The following is a 20,315-nucleotide window of genomic DNA, read 5'->3' as shown; positions in this document are numbered from 1 at the left end:
TGGACTCTCAAAGTGGGAATCCTACTACCCACCAACCACATTTATATCTTTCTTTTTATATCTATGAAATAATTAAGCATCTATTTCCAACGCTTTGAGACCAACTTAAGTTTTCTCGTCAATTAATAAATTAATTTATCATCTTAGTTTGGAACGGACTTCGAGTGGAATTTTTTAAAATATTTTATAAGAATCAAATATAACTAAGGGTTAGGGGAATATAAAAAGCATATCTTCCAACGGATTTTAAAAAAGATGCCCAGCTACCTGTTTTAATTTTGGCATCACCAACCAACCAGTCAAACATTATATAGCTTTTGGTGGTGTTACTTTCCATCATGTTATTTTAATATAATAATTTTCTTGATTATCAATAAAGTCTAACTATTGATTATAGATAAACTGTTATTGTAATATAATAATTTTCTTGATTATCAATAAAGTCTAACTATTGATTATAGATAAACTGTTATTGTAATATAATAATTTTCTTGATTATCAATAAAGTCTAACTACACTTGTATAAAACGAATTTGATATCGGTTCGATAATAAAGCGGGGAGACGGTCAAGGGGCTACATCTCCTCCCTACCCAGCAAGGTCCTAGTGTAACGCTTTGAATTTTTTATATGTTTTTATTTAATTATTTAAAAATACCCTAGATTTAATTAATTAATAAATTCATGGAATTTATTTGAGGAAACTTAATTTGTTAATTTCATGGTGTGTAGGGGTTGTTTGGTCACGTTGGAACTTTTTATGTGAAGATTAGTGGAATAAGGGTTGTTTTTGCCAAGTAAGGAAAAGATGTGCATGGGTACACGTGTTATGTGAAATCGAAGGGAGAGATGGCCTTGTCTCATTTGGTTAAGTAATTAATGGGTTAAGAGAAGGAAAAACCCAAGTTGTAAATCTATGCAAAAACTCGGCAATCTGCCCTTCTCTTGTAAAAATCATATTTAATTCTAGGAAAATCGTTTAAACCTAAAACAAGTGCACAAAGCTCACAAATTGAGTCTAGTTACTTTCCACCAATTTTCATTGGCCATCTTTGTAGGCTTGTCCAGGATTGTTGTGACAACTTTGAAAAGTGATTTTCAAGAAATCGCCGTAAATCATAAAAAAAATAATTAGACTTAGTGTAAATATCCCTGAAAATGTATTGAGCTAAATTTTCTGAGTGTGAGATAATAATCGGACTTAACGTGTTTAAGGAGGAAACATGTCTTGAACAAACTGAAGTTTTGGTGTTAAAAGTTGAAAATGAACCCAAGGACTAACTAGTTGAATTAATGGCTAAGGGTTGCTTATTAATGATCTATAACACTTCTATGGGAAAGGAAGTACCTTTATTTCATTGGAGCTTTGATGATTGCTTTTTGTGATCTACATTTGATTCGAGGTGAGTTTTTTACTACATTACGTTGATATGTATGTCTTTGCATGAGATCGTGTGTGATATACTTATATTTGATTGTATAAGAATGATACTAAGTGGTGCAGTGCCTAGTATGTGTATGTTATTGGAATGTTTTGTGGGGATTATACATGTGTTGGTGAGTGCTTAATCTGAATGTGTAAGGTGTCGGTAAGTGTCGGTTGGTATATGACCTGAGATGTGATGTGCCTTTTATGCTAGACTTTAGCTAGCAAGTGCCTTTTACTCTTTATTTATCTAATTTGTATAATTAGATTAAAAGTTTATGGCATCTTGATATATATGTGTGGCAGATGTAAAGTACATATTACTGATGTATGGTGTTGTGTTAGAATTCACTAAGCTTCGTGCTTACCATTTCCATATAAACAACGTTTTCAAGAACTTCAAGTACTCAAAAGGGAAAGGCAAGTCGTGATTGTACACATGGGCGCAATTTGATGTTTTAGTATGGATGTTGATAACGGTTTTCGTTAAATGGTGAAATAATTTGTATCTTATATTAAATAAATAGAAAAATCAAAAGTTTAAATTTATTGTAATTTTAAGGACGTTGGACATAAGGGCAGCGCCTCTAACGGTAATGGAAATATCATATTTTATTAAGGAAAATATTATGAAAAATATTATTTTCAGATAATATCTCCTGATAATTGCATTAAAACCATCATTCTTTATTTATTGGATACATCATCATTTAATGTTGATTGGTGATCTTTGGTAATAAAAAAAATGAAAGGTTATAAAACACTAGTTCTTGGTATCTTATCAGTACCTTAATTTGAGATTGTTCTTTGAAGGATTTATTGGAAATAAGTGTCCAATGTCATAACTAATTGGTGTAACTTTGAGAGTAGTAACAACCACCTTTTTGGGTTGCTCTCAAGAGCAAGAATAGCTAGAAATAATTTTAAGAGAATGAGGAAATTGTTTATTAATTGATTGAATGATCAATAAATTAATTAGAAACTAGTTGAAATTAATTAAAATTAATTTGGAATTAATTTGAGATTAATCGGAATTAATTTGGAGGTACAAAGAATAAATGTTAATTGTTCAACAATTGAACGATGGGAACATTCTAGAAGTCCCATGAGGTGGACGGTTTTGGGAGGATTCCAGAAGCTATCCAAGCAACATATAAGGCAATGATTTAAATATAGATTAAATCATAATATTCAATTGATTCAAATCAGGGTTATCCTGATGTAGCACAAGTTGGCACTAGTTTTAACAAGAAATTGTTAAACATAAATAATAGTTATTCATAAATAAAAACTATTTTCATTATTGGTAAAAATCATCTAACTTGAGAAATGTGGAAACCCTCATTGATGAGTTTACTTGATAGTTTTTAGCAAATCCATCAACTACCAAAATGCTATTTGATTAATGACTAAGAGTCATGAACACTGAGATGTAATCCATGTCTAATAATCAAGTACGGGCTTGATTAATCTTCCTATCTGTAAAAAGTCTAGAAGGATTAAGAGATTCTTTTAGAAAGAATACATAAATGGATATCATACACATTTAGCAAGACTTGTCATAAAAAGATTTTCTCATAATCATGTCATTGACTATGGTCATTATCATACTCATGACACTGACTATGATCAAACCTTTTCACAAGTACCTATGAGTAGATCAACAAGGATATTATTTAATATAACTACATATTCTTAATATGAGATATAACAAATAGAATTAAAAAAACAAACGTTTTTCCTAATAGACATCTACTAGAAGATATTTATATAGCTTAGCCTGAAGGTTTTTATTAATCCTAGTTATCCTAACGAAATATGTAAAGCGTAAGATCCATTTGTGGAGATAAAGCAAACATCTCAAGGTTGGAATCATCATTTTAATATATGAATACATGGTGTACTTTTATATCTAAATGGAGATGACATTTGTGTTTACTAAGAACTAGTGGGAACATAGTGATAGTCATAATCTTGTATGAATGAGACATCCTTAATCATGAGAAATTATATTATGACCATGTCAAGTTTTTTCACATTGACTCAGAATGTGTTTCTAAGATGAAAGACATAGGAATGACAACATATGTTCTTGGAATGTAAAAAATACAAAGATAGATAAAGATGAATGTTAAAGTTTTAAAATGTTTATTCATATATCGACAACATCTTGAAAGTGATCAAGATACATGATTCCTTTAAAGGACTCTTGACATTGCTACATGGCACTAAGTTTGAGCTAGCCTTAAAATGACCTAGCACATAGGTTTGAGCTAGATAGAACGATGTATATTCAATTTTCTTGGCAAATGAATCCATCATTAATGTCATATTATGCATAAACCTAGTATATGATCATGCTATTAACATATCATAAGATACCAATTGGATGTATGGGTAAGTCACTTGATGACTTTGAGAACATTCTATGAGTGCTTAAGAACTAAGAGAATATACACGAGGTAATCAGTTTAGAAGAAGATCCTTATGTAAAGAGCTACACAAGATGCTAACTTCAAAACACACATACACACACACACATATATATATATATATATATATATATATATATATATATATAATATTATGAATTATAATCGGATTATGACTTCATTATGGAATAAAGAGTAACTTTTGTAGGAATGGGGTCTATGCAAAACATAAATGCACAATATAGTAAATAAGAATACACCACTACTTCAAAAGTTGATATCAAATATGACTGGATGAACAATATCATTGAAAAACTAGGTTGAGTCCTTCCATTCAGGGATAACCTAGAAATCTTTTATGACTTCAAGAGCATATTTAATTATGCTAAGAGACTTTATGTCATATCATAGCACCAATCATATTCTCCAAGATATTTAATTATACTTAGAGTAAAGGAAAATATGGAGATGATAGTATCCACATAATTCACACAAATTAAATTTAGTCGGGCTCATTAATAAAATTCTTCCATTTAAGCTAAGTATGACTGGTCACACTTCAGCTATAGGAATTCATTATTCTAGAAATGGAATTTTAAATTGAATTTAGTATTTGGATATTGGAACATTAAAACAACAATTATTATATTGTTTTGATATATTGAGATATGGTCATCACATCAATACTTGTTGTGTTCTATATTAACATGTTCAATCCATGAATAATATTATTATTCTAAAAGTTAATAGGTAGTTATAACTATGGGAGCAATTATGAAGTAAGACTAATATGAATTAGATTGGTTGACTCTCACCAGATGAAAGTAGGCAAGTGGTTGTAACCAAGTTTCATATGTACTTGTCGGAGAGTTGGCACTGAACGGACCTGTATCATATTGGGAATTATTGTTTCTAGGAAATAATAATAATAATAATAATAATAATAATAATAATAATAAAGAGAACAAAACTAGCTTAATACAAATAAGGTATGTATTTAAATGTTATGTACAACTTTTTGGTCACTTTGAGTAACCATCAAGTTAACATATATATGTAACTAGTTAATTGAATAAAGTAAAGAGCATTTCATTTTTGTCTCATTTGACCTATATGAATTAATGGTGTTAGACATGCCTTTTGATTTGTTTATTACTTCATGACATGCTTGTAAGAAAGCTTCATGCTTCTATTATTTTATGTCCACCTTTTGTAGTAAGTGTTGGTATAAAAGAAAGGCTTAAGATATGAGTTTTGGCTAGTTGTTTTACTCAATATTTTCTCCATAAAATGGCAGCCAAATTTCAGATTTTGGATGCTCTCCAACTCTTCTTCTTTCTTCCATTTGGTGCTAGAAAAAAAGGCCCTAAAGTTGCTTCTCTTTAAGCACTTATTTGATATAAGTCTTAAAGATTAAGAACAACTTTATACAAGTGTTCACTAGCATATTTTAGTGGTTCAAAACTTGCTTGGTGGATACATTATTATAGAGAACTTCTACTTGGAGTTTTAAAACCATATTCATCAACTTTTTAATTGCCAAAATGAACCAAAATTTTCAAAGATTGTTACACTTTATTCTTCTTTGGTTATGTTTAATCTTTCTAAGTTCTTACAAAATGATCGAAGTTTATTCAAAACAAAAATGATTCCGTTGCTAATTACGTCAAATTTTAGACTATAACTGGACTATTTTTGAATAAAAACCCAACGATTTGTTAAGTCAATTTTAAAAGTAAGTTGTTATAATAGTAAAACTTAGATCCTAGGATGCAGTACATTTAGGATAATTTATGAATGCTTCAGTTGCCATATCTAGTAGATAGTTGCATAGAAAATCCAATAGGATTATCCTCATAATCTGGATTTCGTGTAACCCAGACATCGGGTTTAAATATCAAATTTGAAAAGTGCTCACACAATCCTTCAAGTCGATGTGGATTCATATCGATTTTAGATTTTTTTTCCTCCTCCCAAACCCTAAGATTGTAGCATGTGTATCAATAGGATTTTTACCATATACCATTATACGTGTATAAAATGATTTTTACCTTAAACTCTAGAGTGTATAGATTCGACGATCTATGGGAGCAAGATGAAGGTGGTACCGCCTGCTACATCATTCCGTATGCATGGTATCTTCAGAATGGAATGATGTTGGGTTACCTAATTCGTTGCCAACCACCTCGCTTCTCTTTCTCTTATTTATTGTTAAACAATGGTCATATATATATATATATATATATATATATATATATATATATATATATATATATATATATATATATATATATATATATATATATATACCAGCTATAAATATCACACTAAAACACTTCAAAGACATCACTTTCTTTCCAATTTCATTTCAACTTGCTCCAATTCTCTCGAAGTACTTTTACTGTTTTACACTTTCTCGAATTCCATTTCAAATGGATTATAGTCTTGTTTAATTGCACATGGCTAACATGAAAGTTCTAAACTAACAACTAACTAGGAAGTAGGAGAGGAGATAAATAATTATTTGCAATTTCAAAAAAAAAAAATAATAAATAAATAATAATAATAATAATATATAGTCAATTGGGAAAAGAAATCAAATTGAATATCAACTTTCAATGTCACTAGTTGGATCCAAGGGTAATTTGTAACAGTTAATATAAATCGGAATAACTGAAATCATAAGGATTAAGCACACATGTGACTATTTCGTATCCAAGACCAAGAGCACATAATTTTTTTCATCAATAATATCATATCAAAATATGTAATGTAATTATCTTTAGTATATCACTAAGTATCAAACCAAATACCTTCAAATCAAACATGTTCAAGCCTCATAATACGACCCTTCTTCCTCTCTCTGAATCTCACTTGTATTCATCACCACTGAGCTGCTCCCCCCTGCACCACCATCTGCCGCCTCCACACCGCCTGATTCAGATATTTTCGTGATCCTCTGCAACTCATCTGTCACCTCAGTTGACCTAGCCAGAAACTGTTCATCCGTCAACTGCTGTCCTTGTTCCTTTTCAAACGGTGATTTCTTCGGTTGCCTGATGGCGGCTGCCGCCTCAGCCATGGCTACAGGTGGCGCCTGAGGTGGGACCCACGCAGACCGCTGAACAGGTCGCTCACTGTACCCAGTAGTCACCTTGTTCTCTTCACCTTCCACTTCAGAAATCTTCACATTCTTTTGTTGCCACCATGGCGCCCCACCACCTTCCCCGTTAGCCTGATAGACAGATGTGGGTCCCGCCCCATACTCGTTAAGTCCATTGTTATTTTCATAGATTGAGCCGCCACCCTGTGCCTGTGCCTGTGACTCCCAAGGCTAGTCAGTAAAAACATGAAAAGTAGTGTTAGTGGTAAAATATGTTAATTTTTTTATATAAAAAATAGTAAACTATGTATCATAACTATATTATCATTTATGCTTTTTACAGATCAATGAAAACCTTAGGTTTTGGTGTTAAGCGAGGATTTGATACAGGTTGATCAGGGTTTGGTGGTTGATCATTTATTTCCTGAGCGAAATAAATATAAAGTAAACACTTCAAAACACACCCGGAAAAAAAAAAAATTTTAAAAAAGATTCTACTTACTCGGATGTTGGGAGGCCTTTCGCCTCTTTGAATCATAGACATTATCTGCAAATCAAAGAAAAAAAGTTTTTTTTTTTTTTTAAAGTAATGGTTGAGCATTCATGTATGTAGCAACTAGCAAGAAGACAAAAAAGTTACACCTCCATATAAGATTTAGGGTGGGAGGGTGTAGCAGAGGGGGGTTCCACTACAGATGCAGGTGGTGGTGACAAGGATCTAACTGACCGGGAGTCGTAATCTGTCCTGCCATTTGTGTAAGGTGGCTGCCATATTCCAAAAAATATAAATTAAACAAATGAAATATAACTTCAAAATGGTGTTTATAAATTTATAGAGGCATAGTGGAAATATGTCTTATATCTAACTCACCCTTGTGCTTGTGACTTGAACTTCTCTCCCTGAAATGTTGTTGCTTTGTCCTGAAAAGTAGAAAGTTGCAATTAAGATATATGTAGGTTTCATAAGTTGTTAGGAAATGGAAAAGGAAAACCATTATTATAAGTCCAAAAAAAACAATTTATGGTTTACCTTCTAACTTCTTTATTGAGTTGCTCATTGACTTCATTTCCTGGACTTGCACATCCAAAAGACTCAAAAGTTCCCCAAAGTATTTCTTCTCTGTAAACAGCAAAGATTATATCAGATACAATTATACAAACAACACAATTCTTATCAAAATTCCATGTTTGTGTGTTTGTACGCGTGGCAGATGACTCGGTAAAAACGAATGCCACGTCAGCGTTATAAAGGTTTTTTGTTACAAAGCGGTGTATATTGGTAGAAAGATGCAAGTTGGTTGCTATTGAGGGTAAAAGATATAGTATGTTGCATATATTGGTCAAAGAAGGTAATTAACTACCCTAACAGAAACATTAAAGTCAAAATGAAGAAAACTAAGATAAAGAAATGGATGTTACCTTCAGTTTTTGAGGCCAACATCTCCTGGCTAGCACGCGCCACGTCAGATGCTGCTGCAGCTGCAGCTTTTGCAGCAGCAGCTGCTTCTTCAGCCAATGTCGGCTTTCTGTTTGTTTCATTGTCAAGGTCCTCTTTTTCATCTTCTTCATGTACAACTTTACGTATCCAAGATTTCAATCTAGGAACAACAGCATTCTAACACCAAATACATGTCAGCTAATTATAGCACAGCAAAAACACATGTCGACTGTTAGAAATTGTCTGCTGTTTGTTTTTACCTTAAAAACTACAGCAGTTCCAGCTCCTGATATAGCAAGAACTCCAACAGCAAGCAACGCATGTGACCAATGAAACCTACTCCTCAAACTGGGAGCAGTTACAGGTTGCAGTTGCAGAGATTGAGTTGGAGCTTGTGGTTGAATACTTGAGGTAGGCTGTGATGGGACACCTTGATTTACAACAGCTGGTTGAGTAGTTGAAACACCAGGGGATTCATCCTGCCATTTACAGTTTTACAATGTAAGGAATGAAGGGAAATGGAAAAGAAAATGAATGATCAAAGAAAAGTAGATAAAATTTTCTTACAGGGACACGACGAAATGATTCATCTATCTCCTCCTTTGTAAGACCTTTCCTCTCAAGAAAAGATCTTCTATACATAACAGGAGATCCTTTAACCTTTGGGTGTGAAAGGAACTTTACAGCATTCTGCACTTGTTCTTCTCGTATCGGTTCTGTGTTTACGAATATTGATGGTTCCTTGGTAGCTCCTTTGTCGGCATCTTGTTGATCATTGGTCACTGGCTTTACAGCTTCCAGAACTGTGGTCATTGAGTCAAGTGTGCAAGGGGGAAGTCGAGTCAATTCACTTGAAACCAATCGGAAACTAGGTATTTAACATCAAATTTAAAGTTGATAATAAAATCAACTCCATACTTAGATTCGATTTCTACTAATCAACCCAAAAACACTATGATTAAAGTTCCCTTCAAGTATATCAACATAATTAAGCTTAAATAGCGATAAAATTAAACTCGGATATACATAAAATATATACTATAGACTTGTACGTAGAGAAATAGACCTTGATTTTGGGGGTTCCCGTCAGTAGGGTTTGGAGGAGTTGCCATCTTCACACTCTGCACAATTAGAAACTTGAACAAAGGAAAAATAATAAGCCGATACACAAAAAGCTTCAGTCACTGCAACTTTAATGGCCGAAAAGGTAGAATAAATGAATCAGAGGGATGAAAGCTTACCGAGGTACTGATGTCAGCGAAAGGATCAGGGAGAGGATGGTTTGCTCATCCCGACGCCAAACATTCATAATTTCTACCAAGCCCAGTACACTCCCAAGTAATTGCCACCAGGGTCATGTCATGTTTGATTATATGGTCCTTCAAGTTTCACTGCTTTGCAGATTTAGTCCTTCGATTATTCGTGTAGGGGTGCAATGTTCAGTTTGTTTTTCACAAGGCAAGTGGTAAATAAGAACCAAAACTTTACATAATTTTCTTTTTATAATCGAATGAATGTTACGTGTCACATATATAGTGTAATAATGAAGAAAAAATATTAAAAGATAAATATATGATCAGCCCTTCATATGCACATTCTCCATATTCAAAGTTCAAACTAAAGATTATATGAATTGTATATGTTACATGAAAGAAAATAATATATAGATATAACATATGTGTATATGTATATTGTCATCTATGGGAATAATAAGTATCTGTTCTTGAAAATCAATTTTTTGATCATTTTAAATATCAAATTACTGGTTATTTTGATTAATTAATTCATACTGTTTTGTATCTTCACAATGATCTTCTAAAATGAGAGCAAAATAAAGAGTTTTTTTGGGTTGTCTTCAAATTTTGACTTTTCTTTTGATCTTGCCACCAATAATGGATCCATGATCAATTACAGGAATCCTTTGGGTAAGTATTCTACTAAAGACTGTAATGAAATACCCTTATATGATAGTGTGTATATATATATATATATATATATATATATATATATATATATATATATATATATATATATATTACATTTGTCAAGACGTATAAATATGTAATTTCTTTATTTAGTTTATATTCTATATCGGTGCATAACGCATGACATTTTATATTTATCAATAAAGCTAGTACATCTTCTTCAACTAACTAGTCACACAAAAAGAAAGTTAAGCTTATAGGTTCTATCATACCAAGGAAGACTTTAGAAGGCAAAAAACGAAATGACTTTTCAAAGGACATCCAATGCCAAAACACATATATGACATCTAGGAGCTTTTTTTTTAGGGATTAAAAATTGGCGCTATTCTATTTAGCAAATTTCAGTTGGGTAAGTTTGTTTTTGCAACCCTCTAGCTGTTTTTGTAACTCGGTTTCATTGTGATTTTTCGAGCATCTTTTTAATATAAGTTTTGAAAAGGAAAAGTTAATAAATCTTACTTTCTAAGCATATATTTTTCATACACGCTTTTTCATATATGAAACATTGTAAAAATATTATAATAGGACATGTGACATGTGAATAAACAAAATGTTGAAATATTATGGTATTATGTGTCGTTATTCTAATTAATTAATTCAATTGATTTGAAATCATATACAAAAGTTGCTGCAGAAACTTTAAGGACAGCCCGATATGTCAGAATACTCGAATATAAAAGCAAATGTACCAACAGAAATACCAAGGTAAGTGATATATTAATTTATTTATTTCAACAAATGGATCGATTACTACACATCAAATCATCGATAACTATGGTTTATTTTTACATTAATTGTTTTTATCTTTAATTGTTTGATTAGTAAAAATGGAAAGGAAGTAGAATTAGAAGATGACACAAATCAAATTAATCTGGAGAATATTACAACGTCGCAAGTAATAACTGGACCACCACCACCATCACCACCATTTGACCCCATAAAAAGAATCAACGATGGGTTTAAATACTTCAAGCTCAACGAGTTCAAGTAAGCTACTCGAGCCTCATTTACTACTAATATAAAAGTCTATTATGGTAAGTAACATTCTATTTAATTTCATTGAATCCAATGTGGGTTAACCGTTAACATTGGACTTTTTATAAATTTGAAATTGTTTGATAGTTGTCGATTCAATCAGATTGAATCGTGTCTATATATTATCGAGTGAGACCCAGTAAGAAAGATATCATAAGTCAAACACAACTACTTGTCGTATCAAACTTTCTGAATTTAAACAAGTTAGACCCAATAAGAAGAATATCAAACAATCCCTTAGATTTTTTTATTTTTTTGTAATGACTTTATAATTTATATAAAAAAAAGTTATACTACTAGATTCATAAAATTTAATTTGTATAATAACTTATATATACAAATTTACAGCAAAAATATGCCTGCCTACCGTAAATTGGCCGACAAAGCGGAACCCAAGGTAATATGACCATTAATTATCAAAATTGTTGATCTTTAGAAAACTATATTTTATAATAATTAATATTTCATACAAGGATTTCTGTATATTACTCTAGATTTAAATTTTTAAATAATTATAAAATTGGTACAGTTTCTAATATTTGCTTGTTCGGACTCCCGAGTTTGCCCAATAACTATCCTGAACCTGCGACCCGGGGAAGCTTTCATAACCCGCAATATTGCCAACATGGTCCCTGCATTTAATCAGGTGACAAAATCAGTACCTTCAATTTCACAATCTTTCTTCAACAGTTCAACTATATATTTGATATTTCCATTTCCATTTCCATTTATTTTCTAGATTTACTTTTTTAGATTTGTCTTTGAAAGAATTGGTTATTATACCACATCTGAATCAATCAGTATGGTGTGTGATTGAATTGTACATAGTTAGTTGGTCACTTCCTTACTTAGATTGTGTATGACACGTATAAATTAATTTATTTTTTAATTTATTGCAATTTAATGTTTCATGAGACCAATAAGGCAATAAACAGTTTATAACTTAGAAGTTAGTTTTTTCAACTACAACTAGTTTGTCAAAGATGTACATATAAGTTTTTGAGCTCAATGGGATATTGAAAATTAATCATCTTCAAAATAAAATAAAATAAAAAACTCTTCAATATCATTTTTATAACAGAAGTTGAATTCCAAAGTTTATTTTGTGCGCATTATACATATTATTCATTGTATCATAGCATTATAGATATTTTAGATGCAAAAAAGTATTAATATAAGAAATTGTAATTTTTTGATTATTAGTGATAGTTATGTTTGTTTTTGTTTTACAGCAAAGGTACTGCGAAGTTGGTGCTGTTATTAAATATGCAATCTTAGTTTGCAAGGTTGTTTTGGCAATTTATTTATATTTCTACACAATTATTTTTAAGTATTTGTATATATAAAATTTGGATCAATGTGAAAGGTTAATTAAGGAAAATCGTTTTTTTTAGGTTGAGGCCATTTTAGTCTTTGGGCACTGTCGATGTGGTGGAATTGAGAGACTCGTATGTCTTCCTGATGGAAAAACTTCATCACCGTAAGTTCGTTTTTATTTTATTATAACATAATTATGCTTTATATTCAAAATAAAAAATTGTTTTGTTTATTTTAACACAACATAATTAATTAATTATGAAAGCTTAATTTATTTCATTTGTGATGAAGTGACTCGGTAGATGATTGGGTTAGCATTGGTAAGCCTGCTAAGGCAAAGGTGGTTGGAAAGAATCCAAAAGCATCTGGTCTTGAACTTCGAACACTTGTTGAGAAGGTAAATAAATATAAAAATTACCATAATCTTTAACTAAAAAGTAAAATCACATGCTTGAATTTCATATAAATGTGATTTCTATTGTTGTTGTACTTGTACATGTATGCAGGAGTCAGTGATGAATTCATTGGCGAATTTACTAACCTACCCTCAGGTTAAATCTGGAGTAACCAGTAACAAAATCAAACTAATTGGTGGACATTATGACTTTGTTTGTGGACATTTTGACATCCTTGGGACTCGATCTTAATCAATCAACATATAAATCGAATGAAGTTTAATGGAGTCATTAATATCATCCGATATATTCGTCCTTTTTATTTAATATTTAATGTGGTGGCAAACTTGTTGGCATAATAAGCACAATTTACAGTTGAATAAAGTCCTTTTTTTCCTTCCCAATTCTATATCATGGTTTCTTATATTGATTTGTGTTGATTAATTTGTTGAAAATACATGGGGCTAAGGAAAAGATCAAAATAACATATATAACTGCATTCGATCTTCATGTTAATTAATTGTTGACATCAGGAGAAAATAGTTTCAGTTTTTACTAAAAATCACTGAATGTTCTTGAGCAATTTTTCTAAATAAATCTTCTGTTGCACCAAGCTGAGAGATTCTGATTTTAGTATAGCATTTCCAACCAGAATTACTGTAGATGATTGTGACGCATTCACCTGTGTATACCAATTTCACCAAATTCAAAATATGTTACAAAAAAAAAAAAGTTAAATCTGTAAAGAATTCCCTTTTATAGGATGCACATACCCAAAAACGGCCATTTATGCCAACAGCTATCTCAAATGAGAGCTTCTTCCCAAGAGCTTCAAGAACTGGATAAGGTGGAGAACTCAGCAGCCTACAGAGACCAAAGTTGTAAGAACCAGCTATTCTCAAGGACCAAAAATGTAATTTACTCAAAATTATTCAAGAAGCAATAACAATGTCTCACGTTCTTGAGAGGCCTGTGGATGATTCAAACATATACCCCTCTTTTAGTACACCATACTCTGCTGCTTTTCCATTAGCTACATACACATGAAATACATTGTCATTTTTAATAATAATTTTGTGCTTTAAAAAATGGATGACACAAAAAAAAAAAAAGATATGACTAACCATCCATGCATGACAACTCAGGGTTCATGCCTGTGTTTGCATTGACCACACGAACATACAATAAAGTGCCCACCTGTTGTGAAATTTAGCTTTATATAATTATATAGTCCATGAGAAAATAATAAATTAGAAAAAGAAAAAAGAAAAAAGGAATATCATACCTCGAATTTGGGTATGTTTCTCCTAGTTCCTCCTTCAAATGCAAGAACAGGTAGAAATGCTAATGCAGGTCCTTTAATATCCACAAGGAAATTCTGAAACAAACACATGAAAAATAAAAATAAATGAAATGTTGGAATGAAGAGCGAAAAAAGTAGTAGTCTAAGGGGCTGTTTTTCTTTTTGACTTAATGGAATTAATGGATACATGACTTAATCCACAAAGAATGTGTGAATGTTGATGTATTAAGATTGTTTGAGTTATTAACTTGACATAAATTGATGGTTTAATTTGATGTCATTTTGAAGTTCTTCATGGAGATTCCTTTTTGTAAATAACATTTTGTTAACTGGTTTGATGTTTGCAGTCATGCTTTGATTTGTTGTGAATTTCTCAACTTTTTTCATGGTTTGTTGGTATTTACCATCAGTTCTAAACAAAAAGGGTAAAATGGTCATTTACTCAGATTCAGAAACTTCATCTGATCGATAAAAAAAACCCCTTGGTATTTTTGTAAATTAAAACTTCAGTAGAACTTACTTCTGGTTTAGTATCCACCACCACTCCAAGAACATTATCCCCAGCACTAGGTACATACTACAAAATACCAGTAAAGAATGCAAAGATCAACATATAATAATTCCAGAAAATTGGATACCAAGAGACATAAGGCATCTTCAATGAAGGATATAGTAAATTGGGTTCTGTAAATTTGATCAATAAAAGTGAACATAAAACAACAAGCTTACTCTCTTATGGGAGCTCTCCACCCAATATTTGTTTGGCTTCGTGAATCTCAGCGTCCCAGCCTTCATTACAGAAATGGAATCACCATCCTAACAATTATGTGGAATGTAAATAAGTAAACAATCCTTCAAATGCTTATTTAATTTGCGTTCAGAAGGAAGATACTAGGTAGGTTTCACCTAGAATATCAAAGTATAGCTGAAACAATAAACCCTAAATTGAAAAAAGAACCTGACGAAGGCCACCTCCGAGTTTGATCGTTTGATTGGCCATGCTTGAGAGGTCCAGTATCACATCTCCTGGAACCTAAGTCGCGTGAACAAACGAATAATGATAAACACTCAAGAAAGAACGAGAAGTAAGTTAGAGAAGCAGGAGTGGTATGCTTACGACTAACTGATCGACAAATGTTGAGGGAGAAGTAGACGAGGACTTCGCTTCCATTGTTCAGACTCGCAGAGCCGCAGTTGATGTGGAAAAAATACAAGTGTTGGAGAGTGGCTTCCCTGCGCCGGCGAGTTTTCTGTAAATTATAGCGGTGTCAAAACACCATTGCAGTGACAGCAGACAACAAACATATGATTTCGATTTGAACTGGAATCAGGGGAACAGAGAAAATCGAGAGAAAAATGCAGTTGAACACAAACATCTAAAATTTGCAGACATCATAGATTTCGATTGCAACAAACACATGATTTCTTGAGAGCAGGCAAAATGCAGTTGAACGAAAGAAAAGGATGAAGAAAATCGCACCTGAATCGAATATGTAGTGCGCGACGGTGGCCGGTTCTGTTGGGTGCGACGGTATCCGACGATGGAAGTCGGCGGCGAGGAAACGGGAATCGCTTTAGGAGGCGACGAGAGAGAATGGAGACTGCGTGTTTTTCTTGTCTGTGAAGCGTACGAACGAAAACATTTTTATTAGGTTAATTAGACTACTGCCGTTCCCAACCAATACCAATACAACTATCAATTAAAAAAATAATACGGATATTTAAGTACTAACTAACAAATAAAAGTTTTTTTTTTTTTATGTCATATGTCCTTTTTTTTTCCATGTCAATTACTTATAACGTTGAACTAACTATTTTCTATTTGTCATTTTTTTTTCAATTTTAATAAAATGCCAACTAATAATACTAATTATATTTAATACTATATAAATAAATGGATTCAATTTATAGTTTTTTTCCTATTTTTTATGTGTTTTCCATTTCCTTTCGGCATACAATCCATTTTTATCTCCCTCAGTATAGGAAATCAAATCACCTCTTAATAATACTAATACTGATTCAAAATTTAAATATTCAAATCCACAACTAAAAAATCTTTTAGATTATCACTTACCTCTCCGTTTCTGTTACAAATTTGTTTGGAGCGTAAAAGCGTTAGCCCATATGACATTGTGATCATGGTGTTGTCTGATCCTTTTTTATGATTCCGAAATTCCAAATCTTAACATATCATCCAAAACAACAGAAGCATACGCGGTTCTAGATTGTCATAGAACACATGTGCACACTTACTTGATGATTTTTAGATTTGGAAATTTTCGGTTCTAATTTATCTCTTGATACATAACAATAATTGGAGTAGAAGGCTTTAAAAGCTTTTGTTTCTTGATTTCTTACAAATATTTCATTGTTTTGACAGTTATACATACACGTCATAATGAAATTTTTTAAAGAGAGTGGTCAGCATATATGGTCTAAGGATGGATGTTATGATTGCGATTATGGTGATTAATTGGCTTTCTGAGGTTAGTTTATGTTTTCTTTTACTTGGCTGTTGTTTTGATTTTGGTGGTTTTACATTTGATCTTTGAAGTGCTATCAAACTGTTTCATATGAGAGAGTTACACATATAGTTATATACATAGTTTATTGTGGATCATCTTATTACATTAAAATAAATATTTTTCACATATAAATTTGATTGTTCATATAAGTCCAGGCATAATAGCCCATTTGGGAGATAGAGTTCCATTTAGGGAGTTACAAATGAGATTATGACATAATATTTTTTCATATGTAAATTTGATGGTTTCGTAATTTAATTTTGTTTAGTTTTACATATCAAAGCATCGTTCTTTAAAAATATGTTACATCCATGAATATGATATTTGTATGTGTTTTGTTTTAGCATTTTCATGTCAGTTTTACATCATTGTATACACACAACCATAAATAAACAGGCATGCACAACACTTTGTGTATATGTGTATGTGTTGTGTACGCTTGCTTAAATAAATAAGTATGGTGTTAATAGTTCTTTTATAAGGTTAGTATAGATTGAATTAGATATGTATTCATCTTTTTCGTTTGCATTTTTTTTGAAAGTTTACTTTAAAAAAATATTTAATGTTTATATCCTGATATTCTAACATACTTATTTAAATACGTCAATAGTCTTTTTATTGGTATAGATTGATGTAATTAGTTATTCGAGTAAATTACACGAATGGTCCCTATGGTTTGGGGTAATTTGCATGTTTGGTCCCTAACTTATTTTTTTAACTCGGAAGATCCCTATTGTTTGTTTTTATTACGTGTTTGGTCCCTACTGTTTGTTTTTGTTACGCGTTTGGTCCCTATCTTACCTAAAAATACTATTATTTAAATAGGAAAAAATGGTATGGTAGGTAAGGTAAGGTGAAGAGGGTGGGATTGAGAGTGTGTTTATCTAAATAAATTAAAAAATCAAGGGCAAAATAGTCTTTTTAGCTAAGACAGGGACCAAACGCGTAACAAAAACAAACAGTAAGGACCTTCCGAGTTAAAAAAATAAGTTAGGGACCAAACACGCAAATTACCCTAAACCATAGGGACCATTCGTGTAATTTACTCTAGTTATTCGTTATTTTGTTTGTATATATTTCAAATTTTTTACATTAAAAAATATTTAATACTTAAACATTTGATGATTAACTTTTTTTAATCAACCCGTGTAGTACACAAGTCTTACACCTAGTATCAATTAAAAAATAAGAGTAAATTACACGAATGGTCCTTATGGTTTAGGGTAATTTGCGCGTTTGGTCCCTAACTTATCTTTTTAACTCAGAAGGTCCCTATTGTTTGCTTTTGTTACGTGCTTGGTCCCTGTCTTACTTAAAAATACTATTTTTGTTATTGATTTTTTAATTTATTTAAATAAACACACCTCCAACCCCACCCCCTCACATTACCTTACATAACCCACTATTTTTCCCTATTTAAATAATAGTTTTTTTAGTTAAGATAGGGACCAAACGCGTAACAAAAACAAACAGTAGAGACTAAGCGTGTAACAAAAACAAATAGTAGGGATCTTTCGAGTTAAAAAAAATAAGTTAGGGACCAAGCTCGCAAATTACCTCAAACCATAGGGACCATTCGTGTAATTTACTCAAAAATTAATTTATCTTTTTTCTACTTATACAATCCAATTAAGGTGTTATTTATTTTATCAAAGCGAAAATGGTTAAAGTCTACATACCACATCTGCAACCCTCTATAGTAAAAGAGGTACACCAAATTGCTGCAACATTTAATTAAAAATTTGATTGTTTTTTAATGTCTTCAGAATGTTGCAATAAATTAAAGTAAAATATGAAGAGGTTTGGAGCAGATGGTCTAGTGTTGCATCACGCAGCACACGCGCAACAGTTTTTAAGTTATAAATCTTCTGAAAAACAAGCAGCTGCAAATAGTCAAGTGTTGCGCGTGTGCTGCACGGTGCAGTAATAAGTGGTCACAAGTGATTTTTTAGAAAAAAAACAAACAATATCTAAACCAATTTTTCACACCGATTAGCAACCTAATCCAAACCAAACTTTTATATTATTTATAAATAATTTTTATTATATTATACAATCTAAATATTATATCTTTTTCAATTTATAACCTAATTTTTTCTACTACTTTTAAGATTATATAGACAATATTAAAAAAAAATCTTAAAATATATCAATAATGGTCTTTATTTTTAGACAAAATTATTTTACATATTTTAGTGTATTTTGTTTATTTTTTTAATAAAAATAAAATAAAATTGATTACATTAGTCAAAAGTGCAAAAGAGTTATAACATATAAATAAATGAAAATGGAGTTTGGTGGAGTCGTGGGTTTTAAATGATTTTTTTTATTTTTTTTTTAATTCAAATATGACAACCAACCAAGCATTTGGTTGTCAATGAGAATGGTCTTAAGGCTATATTGGTTATATTGGTTGATAAGTTTAGATCAGGGTATATTGGTTACTAGTTGCGAGACTATGTAGTATATGGGTAAATTTAAAAAAATATAGTTAAATATAAATGTTAAAATATTTGATAATTTTGAATATGTAAGAAAATAAGAAAATAATGAATTATTATAATTAAAATATTTTTTTATCTTTTAAACTTAAACAAATAATTTAAATAAATAAACAAAAGAAACTAATGAACTGTAATTTGAAATTTTTGAAATTAAAAAGTAAGTTCATTACTAAAATTGATATTTATTTACTATTGCATTTATTGCAATTATTATATTAAAATATTATGTGGAATTTAATAAAAAAAAAAAAAAAAAAAAAAAAAAAAAAAAAAAACTCATAAAATGACATGTAGAAAAAAATTAATTCAAAATAACCACAAAATTACATTTGACAAATTGAATGATGGTGTGAGATGCGGCAAAAAAAAGACTTTCATTTGTTGGAGTAGATTCCTAAATAAGCATTTTTTTATATATATATAAAAAAATGATTTATCAGATTAGAGGTACCATATAAGCCATCATCCAAACACTCTTTTTGATTTATAAAGCTCTTTAAATAAGCTTTACTCCAACATCCTTTATGTTTGTGACTACCCTGACTAGAGTTGAGACTCGAAGTACCCTAGCCCAACATTTAAAATATACAAAATTGCAAAAATGTCATACATAAAACTAATCAACTTTCCTTAACCGACCTAATAAAATTGAATCCTTTTTTTAGGTTGTAGGAAGTTGAACTCGACAACCCTTGGTATCGTCTAGTTGTACTCAGAAAACACCATTCCGACACCTCGGTTTGTGTTGCTCGGCATCGGAACTCGGCAACTGCTTACCGTGTTTAAACATTCCCCTTCAACCAATGAGCTAACGACTCTTTTTTCTAAAATAAAATCAATACCTATAAATACA

The 20,315-nt window shown here is 31.2% G+C and overlaps 3 protein-coding genes across 5 annotated transcripts; 1 reads left to right on the top strand and 2 right to left on the bottom strand.

Moving 5' to 3' along the window:
• Nucleotides 1-6,440: 6,440 nt before the first annotated feature.
• On the bottom strand, nucleotides 6,441-9,751 carry PEX14 (peroxin 14). 3 transcript variants are annotated; one of them, XM_079039906.1, is made up of 11 exons: nucleotides 9,640-9,751; nucleotides 9,465-9,534; nucleotides 8,966-9,201; nucleotides 8,659-8,877; nucleotides 8,380-8,575; nucleotides 7,991-8,080; nucleotides 7,832-7,881; nucleotides 7,603-7,725; nucleotides 7,463-7,507; nucleotides 7,316-7,384; nucleotides 6,441-7,191 (listed from the first exon to the last, which is right to left on the bottom strand). In XM_079039906.1, the coding sequence occupies exons 2-11, from the start codon at nucleotides 9,508-9,510 to the stop codon at nucleotides 6,688-6,690; spliced, it is 1,578 nt and encodes a 525-aa protein (XP_078896032.1). In that variant the 5' UTR covers nucleotides 9,511-9,534; nucleotides 9,640-9,751; the 3' UTR covers nucleotides 6,441-6,687. The 3 variants fall into 3 exon arrangements, with proteins under 3 accessions (XP_078896032.1, XP_078896033.1, XP_078896034.1); XM_079039907.1 differs by having other exon boundaries at nucleotides 9,465-9,519; nucleotides 9,640-9,734; XM_079039908.1 differs by lacking the exon at nucleotides 7,316-7,384.
• Nucleotides 9,752-10,566: 815 nt separating this feature from the next.
• LOC145102505 (carbonic anhydrase 2-like) lies at nucleotides 10,567-13,529 on the top strand. Its single transcript, XM_079039904.1, has 9 exons — nucleotides 10,567-10,732; nucleotides 11,009-11,088; nucleotides 11,206-11,370; nucleotides 11,767-11,815; nucleotides 11,948-12,064; nucleotides 12,651-12,704; nucleotides 12,813-12,898; nucleotides 13,027-13,132; nucleotides 13,242-13,529. The coding sequence occupies exons 2-9, from the start codon at nucleotides 11,039-11,041 to the stop codon at nucleotides 13,380-13,382; spliced, it is 768 nt and encodes a 255-aa protein (XP_078896030.1). The 5' UTR covers nucleotides 10,567-10,732; nucleotides 11,009-11,038; the 3' UTR covers nucleotides 13,383-13,529.
• Nucleotides 13,530-13,595: 66 nt separating this feature from the next.
• Nucleotides 13,596-16,080, bottom strand: LOC145102506 (uncharacterized). Its single transcript, XM_079039905.1, has 10 exons — nucleotides 15,914-16,080; nucleotides 15,551-15,683; nucleotides 15,392-15,466; nucleotides 15,163-15,249; nucleotides 14,954-15,010; nucleotides 14,416-14,508; nucleotides 14,255-14,327; nucleotides 14,088-14,163; nucleotides 13,904-13,994; nucleotides 13,596-13,812 (listed from the first exon to the last, which is right to left on the bottom strand). Exons 2-10 carry the CDS (start codon nucleotides 15,602-15,604, stop codon nucleotides 13,693-13,695), a joined length of 726 nt encoding a protein of 241 aa, XP_078896031.1. The 5' UTR covers nucleotides 15,605-15,683; nucleotides 15,914-16,080; the 3' UTR covers nucleotides 13,596-13,692.
• Nucleotides 16,081-20,315: the final 4,235 nt, after the last annotated feature.

This window comes from Lactuca serriola, chromosome 4 (assembly GCF_051521515.1).
Source record: "Lactuca serriola cultivar US96UC23 chromosome 4, Lser_US96UC23_V15, whole genome shotgun sequence".
Classification (NCBI taxonomy): Eukaryota; Viridiplantae; Streptophyta; class Magnoliopsida; order Asterales; family Asteraceae; genus Lactuca; species Lactuca serriola.
Note: the sequence above shows the minus strand (reverse complement) of the source record. Positions and strands in the feature narration are given on the sequence as shown.

What these genes read in the sequence shown, in the direction of transcription:
- PEX14 (XM_079039906.1), bottom strand. Translation starts at nt 9,510, where the DNA reads ATGGCAACTCCTCCAAACCCTACTGACGGGAACCCCCAAAATCAAG. An exon ending in GTTGGCCTCAAAAACTGAAG is followed by an intron (nt 8,081 to 8,379) that starts GTAACATCCATT and finishes TGCTGTTTACAG; the next exon opens with AGAAGAAATACTTTGGGGAA. An exon ending in AAAGGCCTCCCAACATCCGA is followed by an intron (nt 7,385 to 7,462) that starts GTAAGTAGAATC and finishes TATTTCGCTCAG; the next exon opens with GAAATAAATGATCAACCACC.
- LOC145102505 (XM_079039904.1), top strand. Translation starts at nt 11,039, where the DNA reads ATGTCAGAATACTCGAATATAAAAGCAAATGTACCAACAGAAATACCA. An exon ending in TTCAAGCTCAACGAGTTCAA is followed by an intron (nt 11,371 to 11,766) that starts GTAAGCTACTCG and finishes ACAAATTTACAG; the next exon opens with CAAAAATATGCCTGCCTACC. An exon ending in CCGACAAAGCGGAACCCAAG is followed by an intron (nt 11,816 to 11,947) that starts GTAATATGACCA and finishes AAATTGGTACAG; the next exon opens with TTTCTAATATTTGCTTGTTC.
- LOC145102506 (XM_079039905.1), bottom strand. Translation starts at nt 15,604, where the DNA reads ATGGAAGCGAAGTCCTCGTCTACTTCTCCCTCAACATTTGTCGATCAG. An exon ending in TCGGAGGTGGCCTTCGTCAG is followed by an intron (nt 15,250 to 15,391) that starts GTTCTTTTTTCA and finishes CATAATTGTTAG; the next exon opens with GATGGTGATTCCATTTCTGT. An exon ending in GAAACATACCCAAATTCGAG is followed by an intron (nt 14,328 to 14,415) that starts GTATGATATTCC and finishes ATTTCACAACAG; the next exon opens with GTGGGCACTTTATTGTATGT.